At 43.8% G+C, this 22,587-nt stretch overlaps 1 protein-coding gene across 1 annotated transcript in view; it reads right to left on the reverse strand.

Annotated features, from left to right (window-relative positions):
* Positions 1 to 22,587, reverse strand: part of oca2 (oculocutaneous albinism II) — a 539,836-nt gene that overhangs the window by 300,894 nt on the left and 216,355 nt on the right. The window contains exons 10-11 of the mRNA XM_060826999.1: positions 9,820 to 9,891; positions 2,734 to 2,799 (exon numbers count right to left, since the gene is read on the reverse strand). Coding sequence (XP_060682982.1) covers positions 2,734 to 2,799; positions 9,820 to 9,891 — 138 coding nt within the window. The remainder of the gene's footprint in view (positions 1 to 2,733; positions 2,800 to 9,819; positions 9,892 to 22,587) is intronic.

Genomic DNA, 22,587 nt, shown 5'->3' on the forward strand with positions numbered 1-22,587 from the left:
TTGAAAATGTTAAAAATAAGGAAGACTAATGAATGGCCTTTCTGCTTTTCTGTCTGTTAAAATTCTTTGGTGTGATTGGTTGTTTATCCTGCTCAATGATATCATGGTTGCAGAATTGCTTTGTCACTGTTGGTAGAATCTGACATTTAATAGTTAACTAAGTTGGATGGTTATATTTTTGATAAGAGACAGGAACAAATCAATTCTCTTTAACTGACATTTCATTAAAGGGTCTGCCAACCAGTCTTCATCCACAAAAGGAGACACAAAGTATGCTTACTGATTATTTTGCCGACAGGCCTTAAGTTTAAGGTAAATCAGAGAATTGAATCTGTAGCCAATGCTCAGGAATTGGGCTAATAAAGTAGCAACAGAGGTCTGTAAAAGGCAGAGGAGGACTGGCACAATGAACTACTCTGACACATTCCACCAGAACATGCAGTAATCTGCTTGTGTTTCATTAAACAAATATTTCAAAACAAACCTCCATTTGCATTGAATCTTCAGGAAATTACTGTCAGTTTGAGCTATGGTGAAGTTAATTTCTTCAGTGACCATTTTTTGCTGTTCCGTGGACATAAATCCTAATGACTGCAGGCCCCATTGTGCTTTTAGAGCGAAAAAAAGTGAATTTGTGTGAGCACCCTTCCACTTTTAATTTAAGGAAGAAAGGAACCCACTTAAAATAACAGCTCTGTTTTAAAAAATGAACCAAAGCATTTCCAACAAATATGCTAATGCTAATGCAGTGCACAAAATTAAATTTAATTTCGATTCATTTGACATCTTTAATGTGAGAAAAAGGCAACATGGTCATTTGCAAAGTGGTAACGGACAACAAGTTGGCATGGAGTTACATGGAGAGCTACTGCGCCAGGTGCCCAAAAACTTGCTCAGAGGTTTGAGGAGTGACTTAAAGAAAGAAAGTGAGGCAGAGAGGCCTGAGTTTAAAACCATCACAGCTGGACTCAGGGGCAATGAAGAGGCCAGATTTCAACCAACACAGAGCCCCCACAACATATTAAAGGCGAAAGAAGTTACAGAGACTGGGACGGGTGAAGTTACGGGAGAATTTGAACTCAAACAGCAGCAAGTTAAAATTGATGTGCTGTTGAGAATCAGCTGTTAATATAGGTCAATGCGCACAAGCATGATTACAAACCCTTGGTGTCAAGGCCTGAGGGGCTGTGTCCTTAGATTTGCACAGGCAGTGTGTGGAGGTAATGCCTGAAATAGTAATCCAGAGCACCAGGCTCATGTTCTGGAGATTTGTGTGGCAGTTGGTAAAATAAGCGATTTGGAATTAAAAGCCAGTCTAATGATGGCCATGTAACCATTGATTGGTGTAACTGCCCATCTGATTCATGAATATCCTTTCGAGAAGGAAATCTGCCATGCTTACCTGCCCTGGCCTACATGCAACTCCAGACCTACTACAATGCGTTTGGCTCTTAATTGCCCTCTGAAATGGTCTAGCAAGCCATTCAGTTTCACGACATTAAGATTAGATTAGATTCCCTACAATATAGAAACAGGCCCTTGGCCCAACAAGTCCACACTGACCCTCCAAAGAGTAACCCACTCAGACCCATTTCCCTCTGACTAATGCACCTAACGCTATGGGCAATTTAGCATTGCCAATTCCCCTAACCTCCACATCTTTGGATTGTGGGAGGAAACCAGAGCAGGCACGGGGAGAATGTGCAAACTCCACATAGACAGTCGCCCGAGGCTGGAATTGAACCCATGTCCCTGGTGCTGTAAGGCAGCAGTGCTAACCACTAAGCCACCTTGCCACCCCAAATTCCCACATCCCATGAATGAACAAAAACACAAAAAAATTAGCCATCCCCCATTAGTTGATTCTGAGTGCACCCAGAATTATTACCAGCACAGAAGCTACCACCACAAGCAACATTTCTCTTCTTGTTGTGACTGGTGTCATATTCCAGAAATGATGTGGAGATGTCGGAGTTGGACAGTGGGAGACAAGGTCAAAAATCAAATGACACCAGGTTATAGTCCAACAGGTTTACTTCGAATTGTAAGCTTCCGGAGCTTGAGGAAGGAACTGAGCTCCGAAAACTTGCAATTTCACATAAACCAGTTGGACTATAACTCGACATATTCCAGAAAGCCGGTTGGTGAAGAATAGTATCAGAGCCAATCCTCACAAAGTTTACTTACAGATTGAAAGTTTGCAAGCATCCATCTCCAAAGTTAACCCAACACTTTCAATAAGTGCTTCTGTACATGTGCTGGAGTGAAAACTCAGTTAATGCCCATCCCAATAAATGATTAAACACATCTAAAAAATAACACCTAAGGTCATTCATAATCTAAATGGACGGCTGAACAGAAGTTGCTCAGAACCCTTGAGAAGTGCTAGATTGTCGCAATGAACTTCTGAACTCCAAAAGCTGTACTCTGAACTTTTGGATGTTTCCTGTTTTTGATGTAAAGAAAAGGTCTTGCAACACCTGAGAACTCACATCGCACTTTCTGAGACTGACGTCCATGAGTTTGCAAATTCTGGTCTTACTCAGCCAAAACAGAACCAAATTCTGCCACCAACGTTTCACAAATGTTTTGCAAAGCTGGCAGGTGGTGAGATTAAGATTAAGAAATAAATTCTGCTCCACAGTTAAACTGCTTGAAAGACATCACATTTCAAAAGAGATCAAACTATGTATGCATGAATAAAACAATCCCAGTTAAAATGACTTTAATTACCATTCCAAACAATAATGCCAGTGTTTCGTAATCAATCCATTCCACGATTGTAGCCATGCTTGGCCTCTGCAATCAAAAATATAACACTCACAGTTAATCTCACGGCTCTAGCCAACAATTTTAATTTATAGCATGGCCTCTACTTTCTTTTGTTTTGATCTGGAGGTGCCAGTGTTGGTCTGGGTTGGACAAATTCAAAAATCACATCATCACTGGTCCAACAGATTTATTTGAAACCACAAACTTCCAGAGACCCCGCTTCTTCCTCAGGCAGGGGGTGAGAGCCTGAAGAAGGAGTGGGGGCTCCAAAAGCTTGCAGTTTCAAATAAACGTGTTGGACCAAAACCTGGTGTCATGTGATTTTTTTTACTTCTTCTGTTTTCCCATTCTTCTCAGGTGCAAGTCAACCTTTCCATTTTTCCGTTATAAAACACCAAAATCAAAGCCATATTTTGCTAAAACCAAGTCAGGCTTGTCAGATAAAGCTTTCATGTTCAGTTGTGTTAGTGCTGACAAATGGAAAGGCGGCAGATTTGGCAGAAACCCTCCAAAATATAGACAAAGGCTGGACTGAGTTCCCACCTTCCACATGACTGAGTCAGAGAAGCATAAAACCACACAGCCTATTTAGTTGGTCAGGTTAATGCCAGATACATTACAGGATATGATCCAATTTATCCCACTCCCCGAATGAAACAAAGCATTGCAGATGCTGGAATTTGGAAATTAGAACAAGTGCTCCAGAAACCCAACAGCTTTAGCAGCATCTGCGGAGAGAGAAACAAAGCACAAAATCTTGTATCTTTTGGCAGAGTTTTGAGAGTGCTTTCACCACAAGGCCTTGCAAGATTTCTCACCCTATCTTAACAAAGGCGCCTTATGAATTATCTTCCTAAGACATCCCCCCACGCTCGATTTCCGTCCCACCTCACCATGAGCCATTCCCATAGAAACTTGCCACTCTACAGATATCCAATGGAAAAGCAGCATCTGTTGTGCACCACATCATCTTCAAAAGCCCGTGGTGCATTCTGAAGATGCCCCGTGCAAAGATAGGTCTGAACATGGTGGAGAAGGGGTCATTTTGTCACTACCTAGTGAGAATCTTGCCATGAGACAGCATGGTGGCTCAGTGGTTAGCACTGTTGCCTCATAGAGCCTGGGACCCAGGCTTGATTCCATCCTCAAGTGACTGTCTATGTGGAGTTTGCATATTCTCGCCATGTCTGCGTGGGTTTCTCCAGGTGCTCCGGTTTCCTCCCACAATCCAAAGATGTGTGTGCGTTAGGTGGATTGGCGATGCTAAACTGCCCATAGTGTTCAGGGGTGTGTACATTAGATGCATTAGTCAGGGGCAAATGTAGAGTAATAGGGTAGAGGAATGGATCTGGGTGGGTTACTCTTCAGAGGGTCGGTGTAGACTTGTTGGGCCAAATGGCCTGTTTTCACACTGTAGTGATTCTATAATTTTATGGCACTTGTGAAAAGCATAAAAGATGGAGCAAGAGTATTACTTCAATGTAAAATACTGCAGTAAGTTGTAACACAAAGAGACTTGGGGGTATGCACACGCAAAACACAGAATGTGAGCACATAGGTGCAACAGGTAATCAGGAAGGCTAATGGAATGTTAGCCTTATTTACAGGGTGTTGGAGTATAAGAGTAGGGAAATCTTACAGTCATTGTAAAGGTGGTGAGACCACTTCGGGAGTGCTGTGCGCAGTTTTGGTCCCCTTATCTAAGAAAAAATATTATTTCCCTGGAGACATTCAGACAAGGTTCATTAGAGGATGATCCCTGGTATGGAAGGATTGTCTTATCAGTGAAGGCTAAACAGGTTGGAACTCATTAGAATTTAGAAGAATGAGAGATGATCTCAATGAAATGTGTAAAATTCTTAAGTGGCAATGATGTAAAATGCTTAAGCACTAAATGCTGAGAAGAGGTTTCCCTTCCTGGGAGAGACTGAGACTGGAGGGCAGAGTCTCACCAAATCAAAACTGAACTGAAGTGAAATTTCTTCTCTGAGGGTTATGAGATTTCAACTTTGTTGCCACAGAGAACTGTATGGGCAGAGTCCTAGTGTATATTTAAGGCTGACTTAGATTTTTGAAGAGGTGGGAAATAAAGGTGATGGAGAAAGGGCAGGAAAGTAGACAGGAGGAATATTGAATCAGCCGTGCTCCTATCAAATGCCTGAGTGGGCTCAAGGGGCCAAGTGCCCCCGGACTCTCCCATGACTGGGAACTTCTTTTTAGCATTTACCCTGTCACCCGCCAATGGAATTTTATATATTCTAGTGAGAGTCACGACATCGAAATATCCCTTGCCTGGCTCAAAAATATTGAGCAAACTGCTCTTTAATCTGAACACATTTCTGCAGGAGGCTAGAAAAAAGGGTACACAGACACAGAATAGTATTCCACAATTTCAAAAATTAGTAAGTGTACTACAACTACTGTTTGCAGGTACTAATCAGTTGTATGCAGAATTTTCATCTGGGATAATATTATTGCTTTATGCATTGCTAAATCATGTTTAAATTAGACATTGTCCTTATTAAAATAGCAGCAAGGACATTAGATGGAAGTTACAACATTTGCCCACAATGAACCTAATTTCATTCAATGACATCGAGTCATTGATGTACAGCATGGAAACAGACCCTTTGGTGCAACCTGTCCATGCCAACCAGATATCCCAACCCAATCTAGTCCCACCTGCCAGCACCCGGCCCATATCTCTCCAAACCCTTCCTATTCATATACCCATCCAAATGCCTTTTAAATGCTGTAATGGTACTAGCATCCACCACTTCCTCTGGCAACTGATTCCATACATGTACCCACCCCCTGCATGAAAAAGTTGCTCCTTAGATCACTTTTATATTTTTCCCCTCTCACTCTAAACCTATGCCCTCTAGTTCTCAACTCCCCAGGGAAAAGACCTAGACTATTTACCTACCCATGCCCCTCATGACTTTATAAAATCTATAATGTTACCCCTCAGCCTCCGACGCTCCAGGGAAAACAGCCCCAACCTATTCAAACTCTCCCTGTAGTTCGAAACGTCCAGCCCTGGCAACATCCTTGTAAATCTTTTCTGAACCCTTTCAAGTTTCACAACATCCTTCCGATAAGAAGGAGATCAGAATTGCATGCAATATTCCAACAGTGGCCTAACTAATCTCCTGTACAGCTGCAACATAACCTCCTAACTCCAAATACTCAATGATCAATAAAGAAAAGTATACAAAACACCTTCTTCACTATCCTAACTACCTGTGACTCCACTTTCAAGGAGCTATGAACCTGCACTCCAAGAACTCCCTATTCAGCAACACTCCTGAGGACTTTACCATTAAGTGTATAAGTCCTGCTGGGATTTGCTTTCCCAAAATGCAGTACCTCGTACTTATCTAAATTAAACTCCATCTGCCTCTCCTCAGCCCTTTGGCCCATCTGATCAAGATCTCACGCTAATCTGAGGTAGCCCACTTCGCTGTCCATTACACCTCCGATGTTGGTGTCATCTGCAAATTTACTAACTATACTTCTTATGCTCACATACAAATCATTTATGTAAATGATGAAAAGTAGTGGAACCAGCGCCAATCCTTGTGGCACTCCACTGGTCACAGGCCTCCAGTTTGAAAAACAACCCTCTACCACCACCCTCTGTCTTCTACCTTTGAACCAGTCCTGTGTCTAAATGGCTAGTTCTCCCTGTATTCCATGAGATCTAGTGAGCTAACTAGTATCCCATGGGGAACCTTATCAAACACCCTACTGAAGTCCATATAGATCACTCTGCCCTCTTTGTTACTTCTTCAGAGAACTCAATCAAGTTTGTGGGACATGATTTCCCACGCACAAAATCATGTTGAGTATCCCAAATCAGTCCTTGACTTTTCAAATACATGTACATCCTGTCCCTCAGGATTCCCTCCAACAACTTGCCCACCACTGATATCAGGCTCACTGGTCTATAGTTCCCTGGCTTGTCCTTACCACCTTTCTCAAACAGTAGCACCCTGTTAGCCAACCTCTAGTGTTCCGGCACCTTACCTGTGACTATCGATGATACAAATATCTCAGCAAAAGGCCTAGCAATCACTTCTCTAGCTTCCCACAGAGTGCTCGGGTACACCTGATCAGGTCCTGGGGATTTATCCACTTTTAAGCATTTCAAGACATCCAGTACTTCCTTCTCTGTAATATGGACATTTGTCAAGGTGTCACCATCTATTTCCCTGCATTCTAGATCTTCCATGTTGTTTTCCACAGTAAACACTGATGCAAAGGCCAGTTAGTACAATTGGCTTAGATGTCCAGTGCTCAGTTCAAAATAGCACCAATAGCACAGGTTTGAATTTCATTCTGATCAAAATGGACTTGGGACCTGCCTCATCATCCCCTCCCCAGGAGTGGAAGGCAATGGCAAACTACCGGTTACACAAACTGCCAAGAGAAAAGGTTCAGGATGGGGTTAGTGTCAGCACACAATGAGGTGAGAATTTAGCTTTCCAAACATAGACTGGGACTGCCATAGTGTTAAGGGGTTAGGTGGCGAGGAATTTGTTAAGTGTGTACAAGATAATTTTCTGATTCAGTGTGTGGATGTACCTACTAGAGAAGGTGCAAAACTTGATTTACTCTTGGGAAATAAGGCAGGGCAGGTGACTGAGGTGTCAGTGATGGATCACTTTGGGGCCAGTGACCATAATTCTATTAGATTTAAAATAATGATGGAAAAGGATAGACCAGATCTAAAAATTGAAGTTCTAAATTGGAGAAAGGCCAATTTTGACGGTATTAGGCAAAACCTTTCGAAAGCTGATTGGAGGCAGATGTTCGCAGGTAAAGGGATGGTTGGAAAATGAGAAGCCTTCAGAAATGAGATAACAAGAATACAGAGAAAGTATATTCCTTTCAGGGTGAAAGGGAAGGCTGGTAGGTATAGGGAATGCTGGATGACGAAAGAAATTGAGGGTTTGGTTAAGAAAAAGAAGTAAGCATATGTAAGGTATAGACAGGATAGATAGAATGAATCCTGAAAAGAGTATAAAGGAAGTAAGAGTATACTTAAGAGGGAAATCGGGAAGGTGAAAAGGGGACATGAGATAGCTTTGGCAAATAGAATTAAGTAGAATCCAAAAAGGTTTTACAAATACATTAAGGACAAAAGGGTAACTAGGGAGAGAATAAGGTCCCTCAAAGATCAGCAAGGTGGCCTGTGTGTGGAGCCGCAGAAAATGGGGGCGATACTAAATGAGTATTTTGCATCAGTATTTACTGTGGAAAAGGATATGGAAGAAATAGAATGTAGGGAGATAGATGGTGATATCTTGCAAAATGTCCATATTACAGAGGAGGGAGTGCTGGACATCTTGAAATGCATAAAAGTGGATAAATCCCCAGGACCTGATCAGGTGTACCCTAGAACACTGTGGGAAGCTAGAGAAGTGATTGCTGGGCCTCTTGCTGAGATATTTGTATCATTGAGAGTCACAGGTGAGGTGCCAGAAGACTGAAGGTTGGCTAATGTTGTGCCACTGTTTCAGAAAGGTGGAAAGGACAAGCCAGGGAACTATAGACCAGTGAGCCTGACCTCGGTGGTGGGCAAGTTGTTGGAGGGAGTCCTGAGGGACAGGATATATATGTATTTGAAAAGTCAAGGACTGATTTGGGGTACTCAACAAGGCTTTGTGTGTGGGAAATCATGTCTCATAAACTTGATTGATTTTTTTGACGCAGTAACAAAAAGGATTGATGAGGGCAGAGCAGTAGATGTGATCTATATGGACTTCAGTAAGGCGTTCGACAAGGTTCCCCATGGGAGACTGATTAACAAGGTTACATCTCATAGAATACAGGGAGCACTAGCCATTTGGATACAGAACTGGCTCAAAGGTAGAAGACAGAGGGTGGTCGTGGTGGAGGATTGTTTTTTAGACTGGAGGCCTGTGACCAGTGGAGTGCCACAAGGATCGGTGCTGGGACCTCTACTTTTTGTTATTTACATAAATGATTTGGATGCGAGCATAAGAGGTATAGTTAGTAAGTTTGCAGATGACACCAACATTGGAGATGTAGTGGACAGCAAAGAGGGTTACCTCAGATTAGCGTGAGATCTTGACCAGATGGGCCAATGTGCTAAGAAGTGGCAGATGGAGTTTAATTCAGATAAATGCGAGGTGCTGCATTTTGGGAAAGCAAATCTTAGCAGGACTTATACACTTAATAATAAGGTCCTCGGTAGTGTTGCTGTACAAAGAGACCTTGGAGTGCAGGTTCATAGTTCTTTGAAAGTAGAGTCGCAGGTAGATAGGGTAGTGAAGAAGGTGTTTGGTATGCTTTTTTTTATTGGTCAGAGTATTGAGTACAGGAGTTGGGAAGTCATGATGTGGCTGTACAGGACATTGGTTAGGCCACTGTTGGAATATAGCTGCAATTCTGGTTTCCTTCCTATTGGAAGGACGTTGTGAAACGTGAAAGGGTTCAGAAAAGACTTACAAGGATGTTGCCAGGCTGGAGGATTTGAGCTATCGGGAGAGGCTGAACAGGCTGGGGCTGTTTTCCCTGGAAAGTCGGAGGCTGAGGGGTGACCTTATAGAGGTTTATAAAATGATGAGGAGCATGGATAGGGTAAATAGGCAAAATCTTGTCCCTGGGGTCAGGGAGTCCAGAACTAGAGGGCATAGGTTTAGGGTGAGAGGGGAAAGATATAAAAGAGACCTATGGGGCAACTTTTTCACGCAGAGGGTGGTATGTGTATGGAATGAGCTGCCAGAGGAAGTGGTGGAGGCTGGTACAATTGCAACATTTAAGAGGCATTTGGATGGGTATATGAATAGGAAGAGTTTGGAGGGATATGGGCCAGGTGCTGGCAGGTGGGACTAGATTGGGTTGCAATATCTGGTCAGCATTGTCGGGTTGGACCGAAAGGGTCTGTGTCCATGCTGTACATCTCTATGACATACTCATGTGATACAGTCAATCATAGATCTGCTCTTCTAAAGGGTCTTTGGAAAGATTCCACAAAAAACAATATAAGGATTTACGAGGAATGAAGATGACACTTACATCACCAATCACAGCCAAGGCAGCCAAAGCTGCCAGTGATCCCAACATAGCAGCCAAAGATCGGTGAACAATCTGAAATCACAGCACATAACAAAATGCAGAATTAGTCAATCAAATATAACAACCAGAATCTGTAGATTTCCTTATTTAAGAGTGCAAGAACGGTGCAATGCGGAGAGGAAAGAATGGGGAAATATGTTTCAAATCAATGTTTCATAGACTCGGTAACACTAATCTGTTGCTCCTTCACTCCCTTTCTGACAGGGAGCTTAAGCAAGAGAAATGACTAAATTGGACACAAACTAATGAAAGGAAACCTTCAGCCGTACTACCCATTCACAGTATCAGTTATTCAATTCAATCTATACATTCAAAACAACATTTGAGTAACTAACATTGCCATTCAGTGAGTTAGACACTTGTTAGGCACATCTTTGGATTGTCTTTCACATTGACAACATTTGAAAGGTAACTAAGTCAGGTAAATGGATCTCGGCAATGAATTCAAAGTCAACTCATACATTATTGTCCAAAATCAAAATTACCCCAGGGTGTTTTTCCTTGATGCCTCAAAGCAGGATGCCAAAGACGTGTGGCTGAGATGGTACATGTATTTCTCTGACTAATATATAAAAGTTGAGGATGTCCTAGCTATACGGAATATGGAAATACATCAAACTGCAGGGTCCCCAAAAAGTTTTCCCTGGAGTCAGCAGTAATTCCATTGGCTGGACCATGCGAGTGACTGGGCCCACACTTCCAAAGGCATGTTTTATGGTTCGCTTGTTATTGACACAAGACAACATGCTCTGATCAAATCATGTCTACAGCACGGCCTCAATTTGACCAGGATTAGAGTTGTTGCGCAGGGATGCTGCTGCCCAAAGTGCCTGAAGCCAATCTGTCAGGAAGATTGTGGACAAAGCTGAGGTCAAAGGAAGTGGGCAATGGAGCAAATGAAAGCCCACCAGAAGGAGGAAAAAAATCAATGATTTTGGGGCCAATGCCATTCATTGGTGACAGCCACTTGCTAATCGGTCTCCACAACGTCTCAGCAGACGATGCTCAAATTTAGAAGTGATATACACCGGAGATAGAAGGATACGTTAGGAGGGCATGCTGCAAACTTCTCACTTTACATTTTACAATCGTCCCATAATTAAACTTACTGCATTTTCCACAAGCTCTTGGTAAGGTTAATAAATGCAGGGAGTCTAAGGGTGGAAAACTGTGCTCTAATACTTTTGGATTTACAGTTCATTAAAATTTGCAAAGTTATGATGGAGGATTAGAGGATTTGAGTAATAGGAAGAGGCTGCATAGGCTGGAGCTGTTTTCCCTGAGCGTCAGAGGCTGAGGGGTGACCATATAGAGGTGAATAAAATCATGAGGGGCATGGATAGGATAAATAGAGAAGATCCTTTCCCTGGGGTGGGGGCGACCAGAACTAGAGGGCAGAGGCTTCAGGTGAGAGGGGAAAGACATAAAAGACACCTAAGGGGCAACTTTCCCATGCAGTAGGTGGTACGTGTATGGAATGAGCTGCCACAGGAAGTGGTGAAGGCTGGTACAATTGCATCATTTAAAAGGCATCTGGATGGGTATCTGAATAGCAAGGGTTTAGAGGGACATGGACCAAGTGCTGACAAATGGGACTAGGTTGGGTTGGGATATCTGGTCGGCATGGATGAGCTGGACCGAAGGGTCTGTTTCCATGCTGTACATTTCTATGACTCTGAGACTATTAAGCAACCTCGAGGGTTCTGACTCTTTGCCTTCACAACCTATTTCTTATTCTGCCTTGCTCTTGAAGTTGCACTATTTCAGACAGTTCCGATACACGATGCAGACTGAACCCCAGTCACCTACCCTCCTCCTTCTAAATGATCCTCTGTGTGTCTTCAACACTCGTGGCTGTTTTCAGCCCTTCATTTTGGCTGAATGTTGCTTGGCGTCTGAGTATTGAGCGAGAGAGCCTTGGAATTAATTTTAACTGATGGGCATCCCTCCTTTACACTTGCTCAAAGCTGTTCAATTGAAGAGCTTGAATATTTAAAGGGAAAATTTGAATGGAAAAGCTGACAGCAGTAATGTATTCTGATTGTCTTTTTTTTTGCATCAGAATTGGCACAGATATCAAAATATCAATGCCAAGGGAAACTAGCACAGCAATAACAGAATTCAGTCTTCCTAAATAGAGTGGTACATGGATAAATTGTTGTGGAACTACCAGAGTTACTCCAGAGTATTAGGAGAACAAAGAATATAAAAGGTATGCAGAAAAGGGCAGACAAGAGGTTTTAGCATGGTCTTGTTAACTGAACAGCTAGCTCCAGCAGAGGATTAACAGATTGAGTGGCCTGATGCTGTGCTGTAAATGCTTTGATTCCATGAGTGTAGATCTGCCAAGTACCTTCATTTAAAGTGAATTGCAATCATTGTCCAGGGCTCTCCTCAGTGCTGCTCCTTTGGCCCATTGGCAAAGCTTCACAAGAAATACATTGGAACACCTGCCCACAGGCACATTAGGGCTTTCCATTGTTCATCCAGTGAGACCATGGCAGCCAAGTGGGAGCAGTTGTTGGAGGGGCAGCCAAGCTGCTCTGATTTTAGAAAGTGGTCTAATTTTATTATTTTAATCAAACTCTGCTCCAGTGGTTCACAGCAAGTACAGCTGCGAGAGATCGAATATGCTGTAAAAATCTATGATTCTTTTACCATTGGTTTGCACTGACTCAACACTATCTCTGGTTCCTTCAAACCCTGAAACCCTACACTGGGAAGAGAAAAAGGGGGAGATTTCTGGGAGAAACTGCCTCCAGGCAGCTGGCCGGAAGGATATGTTGGCTGACTGCTCAGACATCCTGCCAGAAAGTGTGACCCACCTTGTCACTGGGCCTCAGTTGTAACAGGCTGCAGCTGAAACCAGGGTCAGAGAAATTGACATCCCTGGGGTTGCACTCAGTTGGCAGTGTATAGAAGTTAGATCAACAGGTGCCAAGGCTGGCTTTGTGTTCTATTTATACCTGTCCCAACGTCACACAGAAAAAATGAAGAGCTTTTGGATTGCAACCAAGCCACCAGCTGGGATTATGTCAGTGCACAGCTAAATGCTCAGTCCACAAGCTGAAGCTTCTGGCTGAAGATTAAACTGGAAACCCATTAAATGTAGTAGAGAATAATGCTCTGCATTTGACTCACTAATCAGTGGCATAGGATCGGAGACAAACTCTTATTAAAAGATTCCAATCATGTTGTTCCCAGAGTGTTTGCAGAGAATTAGTAGGCACATTTGTCACAACATTGACAGTGGACTTTTTTCCTTTAATTACCTTGGACTACAGCAGCAGTCACCTGTAAATAATTTTCCTGTTTAAAGATTAAAGAAGACATGTTTTCCTGAGAGCCTCATCACCAACAATAAGTGTGTCCCTCTCAAAACTCAAACATTTCTCAGGGAGTAGTGTCAGTATTTTCTCTCTTTACAATTCTGTTATTGTGGGAGAAGAGGCTGGGTGCTCCACAGCACTTAAGAGATTGCTGATGTCTAAAGTCTTTTTAAGGTTACTGTTTAATTATGAATCAGTTATTCTCTTACATTGAGGAGCATCTCTCTTCCCTGTCACTTCCATGTGATCTTTTACATCACTCATGATATAGCTTAAACTTCCTGATTTGAGAGTTAACTTTTCACACTACAACCTACCCCAAGCCTCCGTCTTCAGATAATATTTGCATCCTCTTCCATTTCCTGCCAAAATTCTCTGTCTCATAAGGTTAAACATTTTGGTGGGATCACCAATCTCCAAAGTCTCATTTGTAGCTCCCTTAGAAGTGGCTGAGGATCGATATTGCCCAGGTTTTCAATGGCATTCTGTGAATCATTAGTTTCATACAAGAGTGGTAGTGGAGAGAAGGAATAGGCCCCTTGAGTCTGTTCTGCCCTTTAATAGGAATATTAATATCAGATTGTACCTCAACTCAACATTCCTCACTCCCTTGTTTCCCAAAGATCGATCCATTTCTGCCTTAAAAATTATTCAAGGATTCTCATTCCACCATGTCTTGAGGAAGAGGCTTCCACAGGCTGACAAGTCTGAGGAAAAAAAATCTCCTCATCTGCATAATTTTCCCCCCACAAGAGGAAATATCCGCATCAATCCAGTCAAGGCCCCTCAAGATCGTAAAAATTTCAACAAAGTTAACTCTAACTCCTATAAACTCCAGTGTCTACATGCCCAACCTGTCTAACTCTGAAGTCAGGCTGCCCACTCCAAGAATTAGTCTGGTAAACTTTTGTTGACCTGCTTGTAATGTATTTACAACCTTCCATAAATAAGGAGACCACTACATTTCACAGAACTCCAGATGTGGTCTCTCACTATTTCGTTGGCGTTGTCAGACTGATGACAGAATGTCAGCTCTTTGTCCCTTTTATTACCAGCTACATATGGTTTGCTAGTCCAGCCTATTAATGGTTTCCTTGTCATCAGAAATAAGGTGCTCCTGTTTCTTCATCTTCTCCCACCAGAACAGAAAGTTTCTATTATACAAATAAGTTTCCATTTCTTTCTTCATTATTTTACTAAGCTGGTCTAACCTCCTATAATTTTCTCGGCCTTGTGGGGAAATCCCTGGTAGGTGAGGGGGGAAATGCTCTGTCCCATTTCTGGCATTGCCAATGAACTTTCACTCACATCTCTGTCCTGATGACGGGTCTCAAACTCACTGCCAACATCGGTTCTTGTGGCAATAATCATGCAAGTGCTTGGGTGCTCCTCAACTTTAAAAAAGCTGCTGGGGTAGGAAGTCTCTTTAAAATTCCTATTAACTTAACAATCTGTGAACTATTTCCAGTCTTAGATTTAAGCCAATGTCTACAAGATCTTCTTACATAAGATTTCTTTTGTATCACCTTTGACACGGCTCACTGTTTACATATTTGAAAGCTAACTCTTATCTCTCCCAATACACTGGTCTGAGTCTTACATCTTTTGGCTATGTCTCAATTCTGTCAAGTTTCACGGAGGGTTTCTGTTCGTGAGGACTAGCATGTTTATTTGTACTATCATCCAGAACTCTTTTTATTGACTACCTATCCCACCCCAAAGGTGCCATTCATGTCCGATACTAGCTCAATTCTATGACTCAGTGTACCCAGAATAGTCTGGCAACTCCGGTACCCATTCATCTTCAACAGGCCTGGGTTGCCTGCACAGTTTGTGATATATTTCCCTAGACTTGGCCTCTATGAGGAAACTGGGGCTCTGCTTTGTGGATGTGCCCCTGGAGGTGTGGAGGAAAAGGTGATGGAGAGGACTGGCAGAGGAGGCCATGCCATCAGATCATGCCAGCCTGGTCAGAGGTTGCCCATCAGGTCAGTATGGTGACCATGGTCCAGAGGAATGCCCAACATTCAAGGGAGAAGGTCAATGATCTCTTTTCTCCGACACCCAACGCTCACTCCATCTGGTACAACACCCACCTCCCAGCAAGACTCATTCCTTACTCCGCTCACTATTTCATGCAACATTTTCTAGTGCTCACTCACCCACCCTCGTCACCTATCCTCCCAACACTTTACGTCCTCTATGCTGCCTACTTACTCGCCCAAGACACCTCGTCACTTCTCCCCCACCAGCTTTAACAGCTGTGCCACCCACTTACATCTCGGTCAATCCATCCCTTTGTCTAATTGATGAGAAACAAAATGGCTGATGGGCTGCCTGTCAGAGAGCTCCCCATCCTCTTTGAGAAAAGGGCCTTGGATCCTTACTGCCACAGTGACTGACTGACTGACAGTGTCTGAGCCTCTGGACTGATATCAGAGGCTGCCATTCACTTTCTAGACCAGTCAGGGTCCCCCGACTGAAGGGTGTCACCTTTCACTTGACTGAGGAATGCTGGCAAGTACAACAAACTTCCTGCCTTGTGCCTAGTTTAAATGGCTTAGACAGAAGTGCTGTCAGTCTGGTACCTCTAGCTGGGGGAAGAGAGGGCGTGAATGGTATCAGAAGCATAAAAGCACGGCAGAGACGTTAGAAGTATCCAGGTTGGCTAAACATGTGAGAAGCAAACAGCCCTGAAGCACAGCCTGTCCAATCCATAGCCTGATCCTATGCATAAAATGTCCCTCCAGCAGCATTTTAATGCACCTCTGAAATGCACCTGAAAGTGCCGCAGTGTCCATGGAAGTGAATTGGGGAGGCACCATGAGTGTGCCAAGAGGCTGGCAGGAATCAAATGGCAGATGGTGTGGGATAGTGGTCAGACCAACAGGTATTCAGGAGCATGTCCTGAGACATTAATTCCTGGTGTCTAAGATGGTGATCCACAGGAACAAGCAGGTACCCAAAGTCACCAGGTCCTTCCTCGGACCTCCCTAGCAGGAAGTCTTGCTTCCTGTAGTACCTGGTAGATTCGGAGACTGGACATTAATGGAGGTGAGATGTGGAATTAGTAACATCATTAACCAGCAGTACTCCACCCTAAACTGCTGCTGCCCAGCAAGAATCTCACCTCAACATCTGGAACTTCACTGGAAAATGCAGCAAGTTGCTCCCAACATCAAGAAAGGCTTCGCTAGGTTTCTCACACGATTCTCTCAGGTTCCTCACCATAGCTTACAACATTCAGGCCTCTAAGATTCTGCCCACTGCTTTTGAAATAATATGTATATCCTTCGACAGCAATCACATTTGTATCGTGTAACTGTTGCACAATATTCAAACATCTAATTTAATGGAAATGGTAAAAGCATGAAATTTAAATTGCAGATACGTGTCACAGCATGGGCAGGTAAAACTACATGCATTATTCTGCTTCTGGTAGAAAAGCCTTTGAAGGGGTATACAGCAGTAAGGAGCCAGCAGAGTGACTTATTCTTTGTTCTACAATGCTTGGTCCCTCCAACTGAACTTGCAAAGAAAGTCATTCACAAACTGGACAAATTTCAAAACGACTTTTGTTCAATTCAGTGCATACAATAATCCTCCCCCTTGCCTTACTGATGAAACGGTATGGAGCAGTAATTATAAACTGTGCGTACACCAGGAAACACAATGTTAATGTTATTCTACAGACTGAAAACACGGCAGACTGCCCTGAGAAATGTTTAAGTTGTGAGAGGAATTCACTTATTGTTGCTAATGAGGATATTAGGGAAATGTGTCTTCTTTAATCTTTAAACGGGAGAATTCTTTACAGGTGACTGCTGTTGCAGTCTGAGGTAATTAAAGGAAAAACGTACACCGTCAATGTTGTGACAAATGTGCCTAGAAACTCTCTGCAAACACTCTGGAAACAACATGACTGGAATTTTTTAATGAGGGTTTGTCGATGATCTCTACTAAGGCTTACTGAGTAAATGCAGAGTGTGGTGCTACAGTGCACACTAGTAACTAGAGTTTGCCCTGTTTCATCTTCAGACTGCACCAACTCAGTTGATATCACCTAATACAAAAGAGTCATTTGCATTTTATAGCAATTTGCACGTACTCGGTACAGCCCAGAGTATTTTACAGCGTCTGAAGTATTAGCTTCTTCAATGTCAGAAACACAACCGGCAAAGATCCTACAGCATATTCTCCCACACACTAATGTGATAATGACTGCTTTCAGCAATGCTGCTTGAGGAATAGCTATTGGCCATGGCAAGGAGTGAACTCTCCTGCAACTAGTGACATGGGCTATCAGAAGGATCTTATGAAACGTGAACGGGTTCAGAGAAGATTTACAAAGGATTTTGCCAGGGTTAGAGGACTTGAGCTATAAAGACAGGCCGAACAGGCTGAGCTGTTTTCCCTGGAGTGTCAGAGGCTGAGGGGTGACCTTATAGAGGTTTATAAAATCATGAGGGGCATGGATAGGATAAATAGACAAGGTCGCTTCCCCAGGGTGGGCAGTCCAGAACTAGAGGGCATAGGTTTAGGGTGGACAAAGTTAAAACTCACACAACACCAGTTTATGGACCAACAGGTTTATTTACCGGAACCTCCACATTATAGGTTTAGGGTGAGAGGGAAAATATTTAAAAGGGACCAAAGGGGCAACTTTTTCAGGCAGAGGGTGGTGCGTGTATGGAATGAGCTGCCAGAGGAAGTTGGGGAGGCTGGTACAATAACAACATTTAAAATGTATCTGGATGGGCATATGAGTAGGAAGGGTTTAGAGGGATTGGGCCAAGTGTTGGCAAATGGGACTAGATTAATTCAGGATGTCTTGTCGACGTGGATGAGGTGTACCGAAGGGTCTGTTTCCATGTTGTACATCTCAATGATTCTATGTCAATCTGAGACAGCTGGCAAGATCCTCAGCTTAACAACTCATCAGCAGGGTAGCACCTTTGGCAATGCAGCTCTCCCTCTGCACTACATTGGCATGTCAGCCAGAAGTATGGGTGAACCCACAACCTTCTGTTTCAGAAGTCTGGCTGATTATTGTGAAAAAGCTGACATGTGGGTCAGATGTTGAAGAGAGCAATTAGTGATCATCAAACAAGCACCCATTTCTCAATTCCTACAGCCCTACTGCCTGGATTATCTTATCCTGACAAAGATTAAGGTGCACCGGGAATGGGACTGGGAATCCTGCAACTTGGCTGCAAAACAACATTGTTAAAGGTCTGCAAAGTTTCCTGACTCCATGAAAACCCAGCCAATAAGATGGGATGCTTGCCCATTATCAACTCATTTCATACTCTTCCTCAAAGTCAAAATCTACTACACTGCAGGTAAAACTAAACATTGGTGGGGACCCAGAACACACTAATTCTAACACCAAAATTACATTTCACCCCAAATGTCTGAGTCGTGAAATTGCTAAAAAACCTCAACTAACTTAGAAAAGCAAATTAAAATCTAATATACAAATCATATTCAGACACAATTTGATCCATAGATGTCTTGTACATGTGCCTAAATCACTCAGCAACAAAATGCAATGTTAATGCTACCGATCAAGTAATTAAGTTACAGAGTACAGAAAGCGACTCATCTAAACTGATGTGCTACTAATCCTGGGAGAACAAGTGCACCAGAGGTACATTCAAAATGAGGCAGAGCTCTTCATCTGGTCGAATGTCATGCAATAATGTAGAAACTAAGCAACATAACATCATCAAATGGATGAGTGTTCTAGTGATTGTAACGTGGTCAGCCAGGTGAACTCCCAGAATACAGGTTTCCTGATTGGACCAGATTAATTCAAGATGGCGGAAACAGAGTAGGCAGCATCCATCTGTCTGCTTTTTCTTTTTTCTTTTCCTTCCTCTTTTTGTAAAGATTTTAAAGTATTTGTTTTAAAAAAGAAAAAAGTTCTAATTTGGAGTGGGTGAGAGCCTGAGTAGAGCAGAGATGGTGACCTGGAGTGGAGCAGGCTGGAGACACGGAGCAGAGTGGAGATGGAGACACGGAGCAGAGTGGAGATGGAGACGTGGAGCAGAGTGGAGATGGAGACGTGGAGCAGAGTGGAGATGGAGACACGGAGCAGAGTGGAGATGGAGACGCGGAGCAGAGTGGAGATGGAGACGCGGAGCAGAGTGGAGATGGAGACGCGGAGCAGAGTGGAGATGGAGACGTGGAGCAGAGTGGAGATGGAGACGTGGAGCAGAGTGGAGATGGAGACACGGAGCGGAGTGGAGATGGAGACACGGAGCGGAGTGGAGATGGAGACACGGAGCGGAGTGGAGATGGAGACGCGGAGCGGAGTGGAGATGGAGACATGGAGCAGAGTGGAGATGGAGACATGGAGCGGAGTGGAGATGGAGACGTGGAGCAGAGTGGAGATGGAGACACGGAGCAGAGTGGAGATGGAGACGCGGAGCAGAGTGGAGATGGAGACGCGGAGCAGAGTGGAGATGGAGACACGGAGCGGAGTGGAGATGGAGACGTGGAGCAGAGTGGAGATGGAGACACGGAGCAGAGTGGAGATGGAGACGCGGAGCAGAGTGGAGATGGAGACGCGGAGCAGAGTGGAGATGGAGACATGGAGCGGAGTGGAGATGGAGACGTGGAGCAGAGTGGAGATGGAGACATGGAGCGGAGTGGAGACACGGAGCAGAGTGGAGATGGAGACATGGAGCGGAGTGGAGATGGAGACACGGAGCGGAGTGGAGATGGAGACGCGGAGCGGAGTGGAGATGGAGACATGGAGCAGAGTGGAGATGGAGACGCGGAGCAGAGTGGAGATGGAGACATGGAGCAGAGTGGAGATGGAGACATGGAGCGGAGTGGAGATGGAGACACGGAGCGGAGTGGAGATGGAGACGCGGAGCGGAGTGGAGATGGAGACATGGAGCAGAGTGGAGATGGAGACGCGGAGCAGAGTGGAGATGGAGACACGGAGCAAAGTGGAGACACGGAGCAAAGTGGAGACACGGAGCAGAGTGGAGATGGAGACACGGAGCAGAGTGGAGATGGAGACACGGAGCAGAGTGGAGATGGAGACACGGAGCAGAGTGGAGATGGAGACACGGAGTAAAAGGCCTGGGAGCGGTGTGGAGCTGGTTGTAGGATTGGGGAACAGTACGGGCGATCTGCAGTTTGCCAACCCGGGCAGATCTTACGTGGAAGCCCCTGCGCTGATCCATTGCAATGTATTTTTTTATCTGTAATCTGTTTATCTGATTGTAATGTTTATCCTTTTAACTCTATTTTGTATTTTCTAACTTATACTATGAATCACTGTAAGGTAATGTAGCTATTTGTTCTTCATTTTTCTATTTTGCATTAAGATTTTATCTAGGTATTTTGTATCTAAGATGGGGCCGTGAGGGGCGACATTGTGGACTTTGCACTTTACTCCTATACTTGAGTAGATGTGACAACAAACCTAATTCTAAATTCGAAAACAGCCCAACAAGGGAGTCCTGGCTGACACATATTAACAGGAGTTCACTCAGAGGTGGCTAAGAGCCGCATTAGCGTCAGGAGTGTTCATGTGGAAATAAAGGGTGACTTGGTGATGGGATACTGGCCTGTGTAGAGTTAATTCTAGTGCCAAGCTTAATCTGCAGAAAACGAGTAACGGCAAACCAGGCAAGTTGGTTCCAGACCAGGCACATTTTCTTTGTTTCTTTACCCTTCCCTCCAATGTTTGTCTTATACCATCAGTTTTGATATTAAATGCACTCCTGCCCGCCACCTTATCTCTGAAATTCCATTTACTCTTTCCTACAAAGCTTCTTCTGTGCTTGCGGTAAACTTTATTTTTATTATTCATTCAGAAGATGAGGGTGTCGCTGATGGGCCATCCCTAATTGCCCAGATGGAAGTTAAGAGTTAACCACATTGTTGAGAGTCTACAGTCACATGTAGGCCAGGCAAGGTAAGGGCAGCAGTTTCCATCTCTAAAAGGCATTGTGACCCAGATGGTTTCTTCCCCAATAACCATCAATGGTTTCATGGTCATCCTTAAACACTTCATTCCAGATTTTTTTTTAAATTAAAATTCTTCCATCTGTCATGGTGGGATTCAATCCTGGGTCCCCAGGATTATCTGGTCTCTGGATTAACAGCCCCAGGATAATACCTCTCAGCCATCACTTCCGCATTTGCCTCCATCTTCTCTAGTTCTGGTAACGGTAAAGTCACCACAGTCTTACCAGACCATTGCGCTACTCTCTTGTTCGAAAGAGACAACTGGTGGGTGGATTAACTGAGGATCACCATACCTCAAGTGAGGCGAGAGAGTTGAGAAAGAGTTGGGATGGGTCTGCATCACAAACCAGCCATCTAGCCAACTGAACTGACCAACACAGCTTCACGAGATGATCATTGATCTGTAACATTGGGCCCTTTCTGCAAGTCGGTGGGCTTTGAAAAAAATTAAGCTCTCGCCTGTTAACTCTCCACATGACACTTGACCTTCCCGGTATTTCCAGCCTTTCCTCTATTCGATTTTCCAGTGACTGCCAGCAGCACTTTGCTTTCATTCTGGTCATTAGCCTCAAAGTAGCAGTAGCAGAAAGAGGCCACTCAGCCATCCTGTCTATACCAGCTCTGAAAACCAGAATCATTACCTACTGCAATTTACCTGCTTTCTTCCCAAGCCCTTGCACATTATTTCCACCCAAATGATCATCTCATATCCTATAAATTCCTCATTGAACCTGCTTCTACCACACTCCCTCAGGCAGTGCATTCCATACCACAGCTACTCGCTGGATGAAAATGTCTTTTCATGCATCACTTTTGCTCTTCTTGCAAATCACTTTAAATTGGTGCTCTGTTTTTTTGATCCTTTTACACGTGGGAACAGTTTCTCCCTATCTAACCAATCAAGCTCGCTCATAATTTTGAAACCCTCTATCAGATCACCTCTCAGACACGAAATCAATAGACAATAAGACACAGAAGCAACATTAGGACATTTGGCCCATTGTCTGCTCCACCATTAAATCTTGGCTGATATGTTTCTCAGGTAAACAATTTCTCCTTCGAATCCTCCCACTTCCTCCAGACGAAAGGGATAGCCATGGGCACCCGTATAGGCCCCAGCTATGCCTGTCTCTTTGTTGGCTATGTAGAGCAGTCCATCTTCCGTAATTACACCGGCACCACTCCCCACCTCTTCCTCTGCTACATTGATGACTGCATTGGCGCCACCTCGTGCTCTCGCGAGGAGGTTGAGCAATTCATCAACTTCACGAATACACTACACCCTGACCTTAAATTTACCTGGACCATCTCTGACACCTCCCTCCCCTTCCTGGACCTCTCCATCTCCATTAATGACGACCGACTTGACACCAACACTTTTTACAAACCC

The sequence above is a fragment of the Hemiscyllium ocellatum genome, chromosome 6 (assembly GCF_020745735.1).
Source record: "Hemiscyllium ocellatum isolate sHemOce1 chromosome 6, sHemOce1.pat.X.cur, whole genome shotgun sequence".
Lineage (NCBI taxonomy): Eukaryota > Metazoa > Chordata > Chondrichthyes > Orectolobiformes > Hemiscylliidae > Hemiscyllium > Hemiscyllium ocellatum.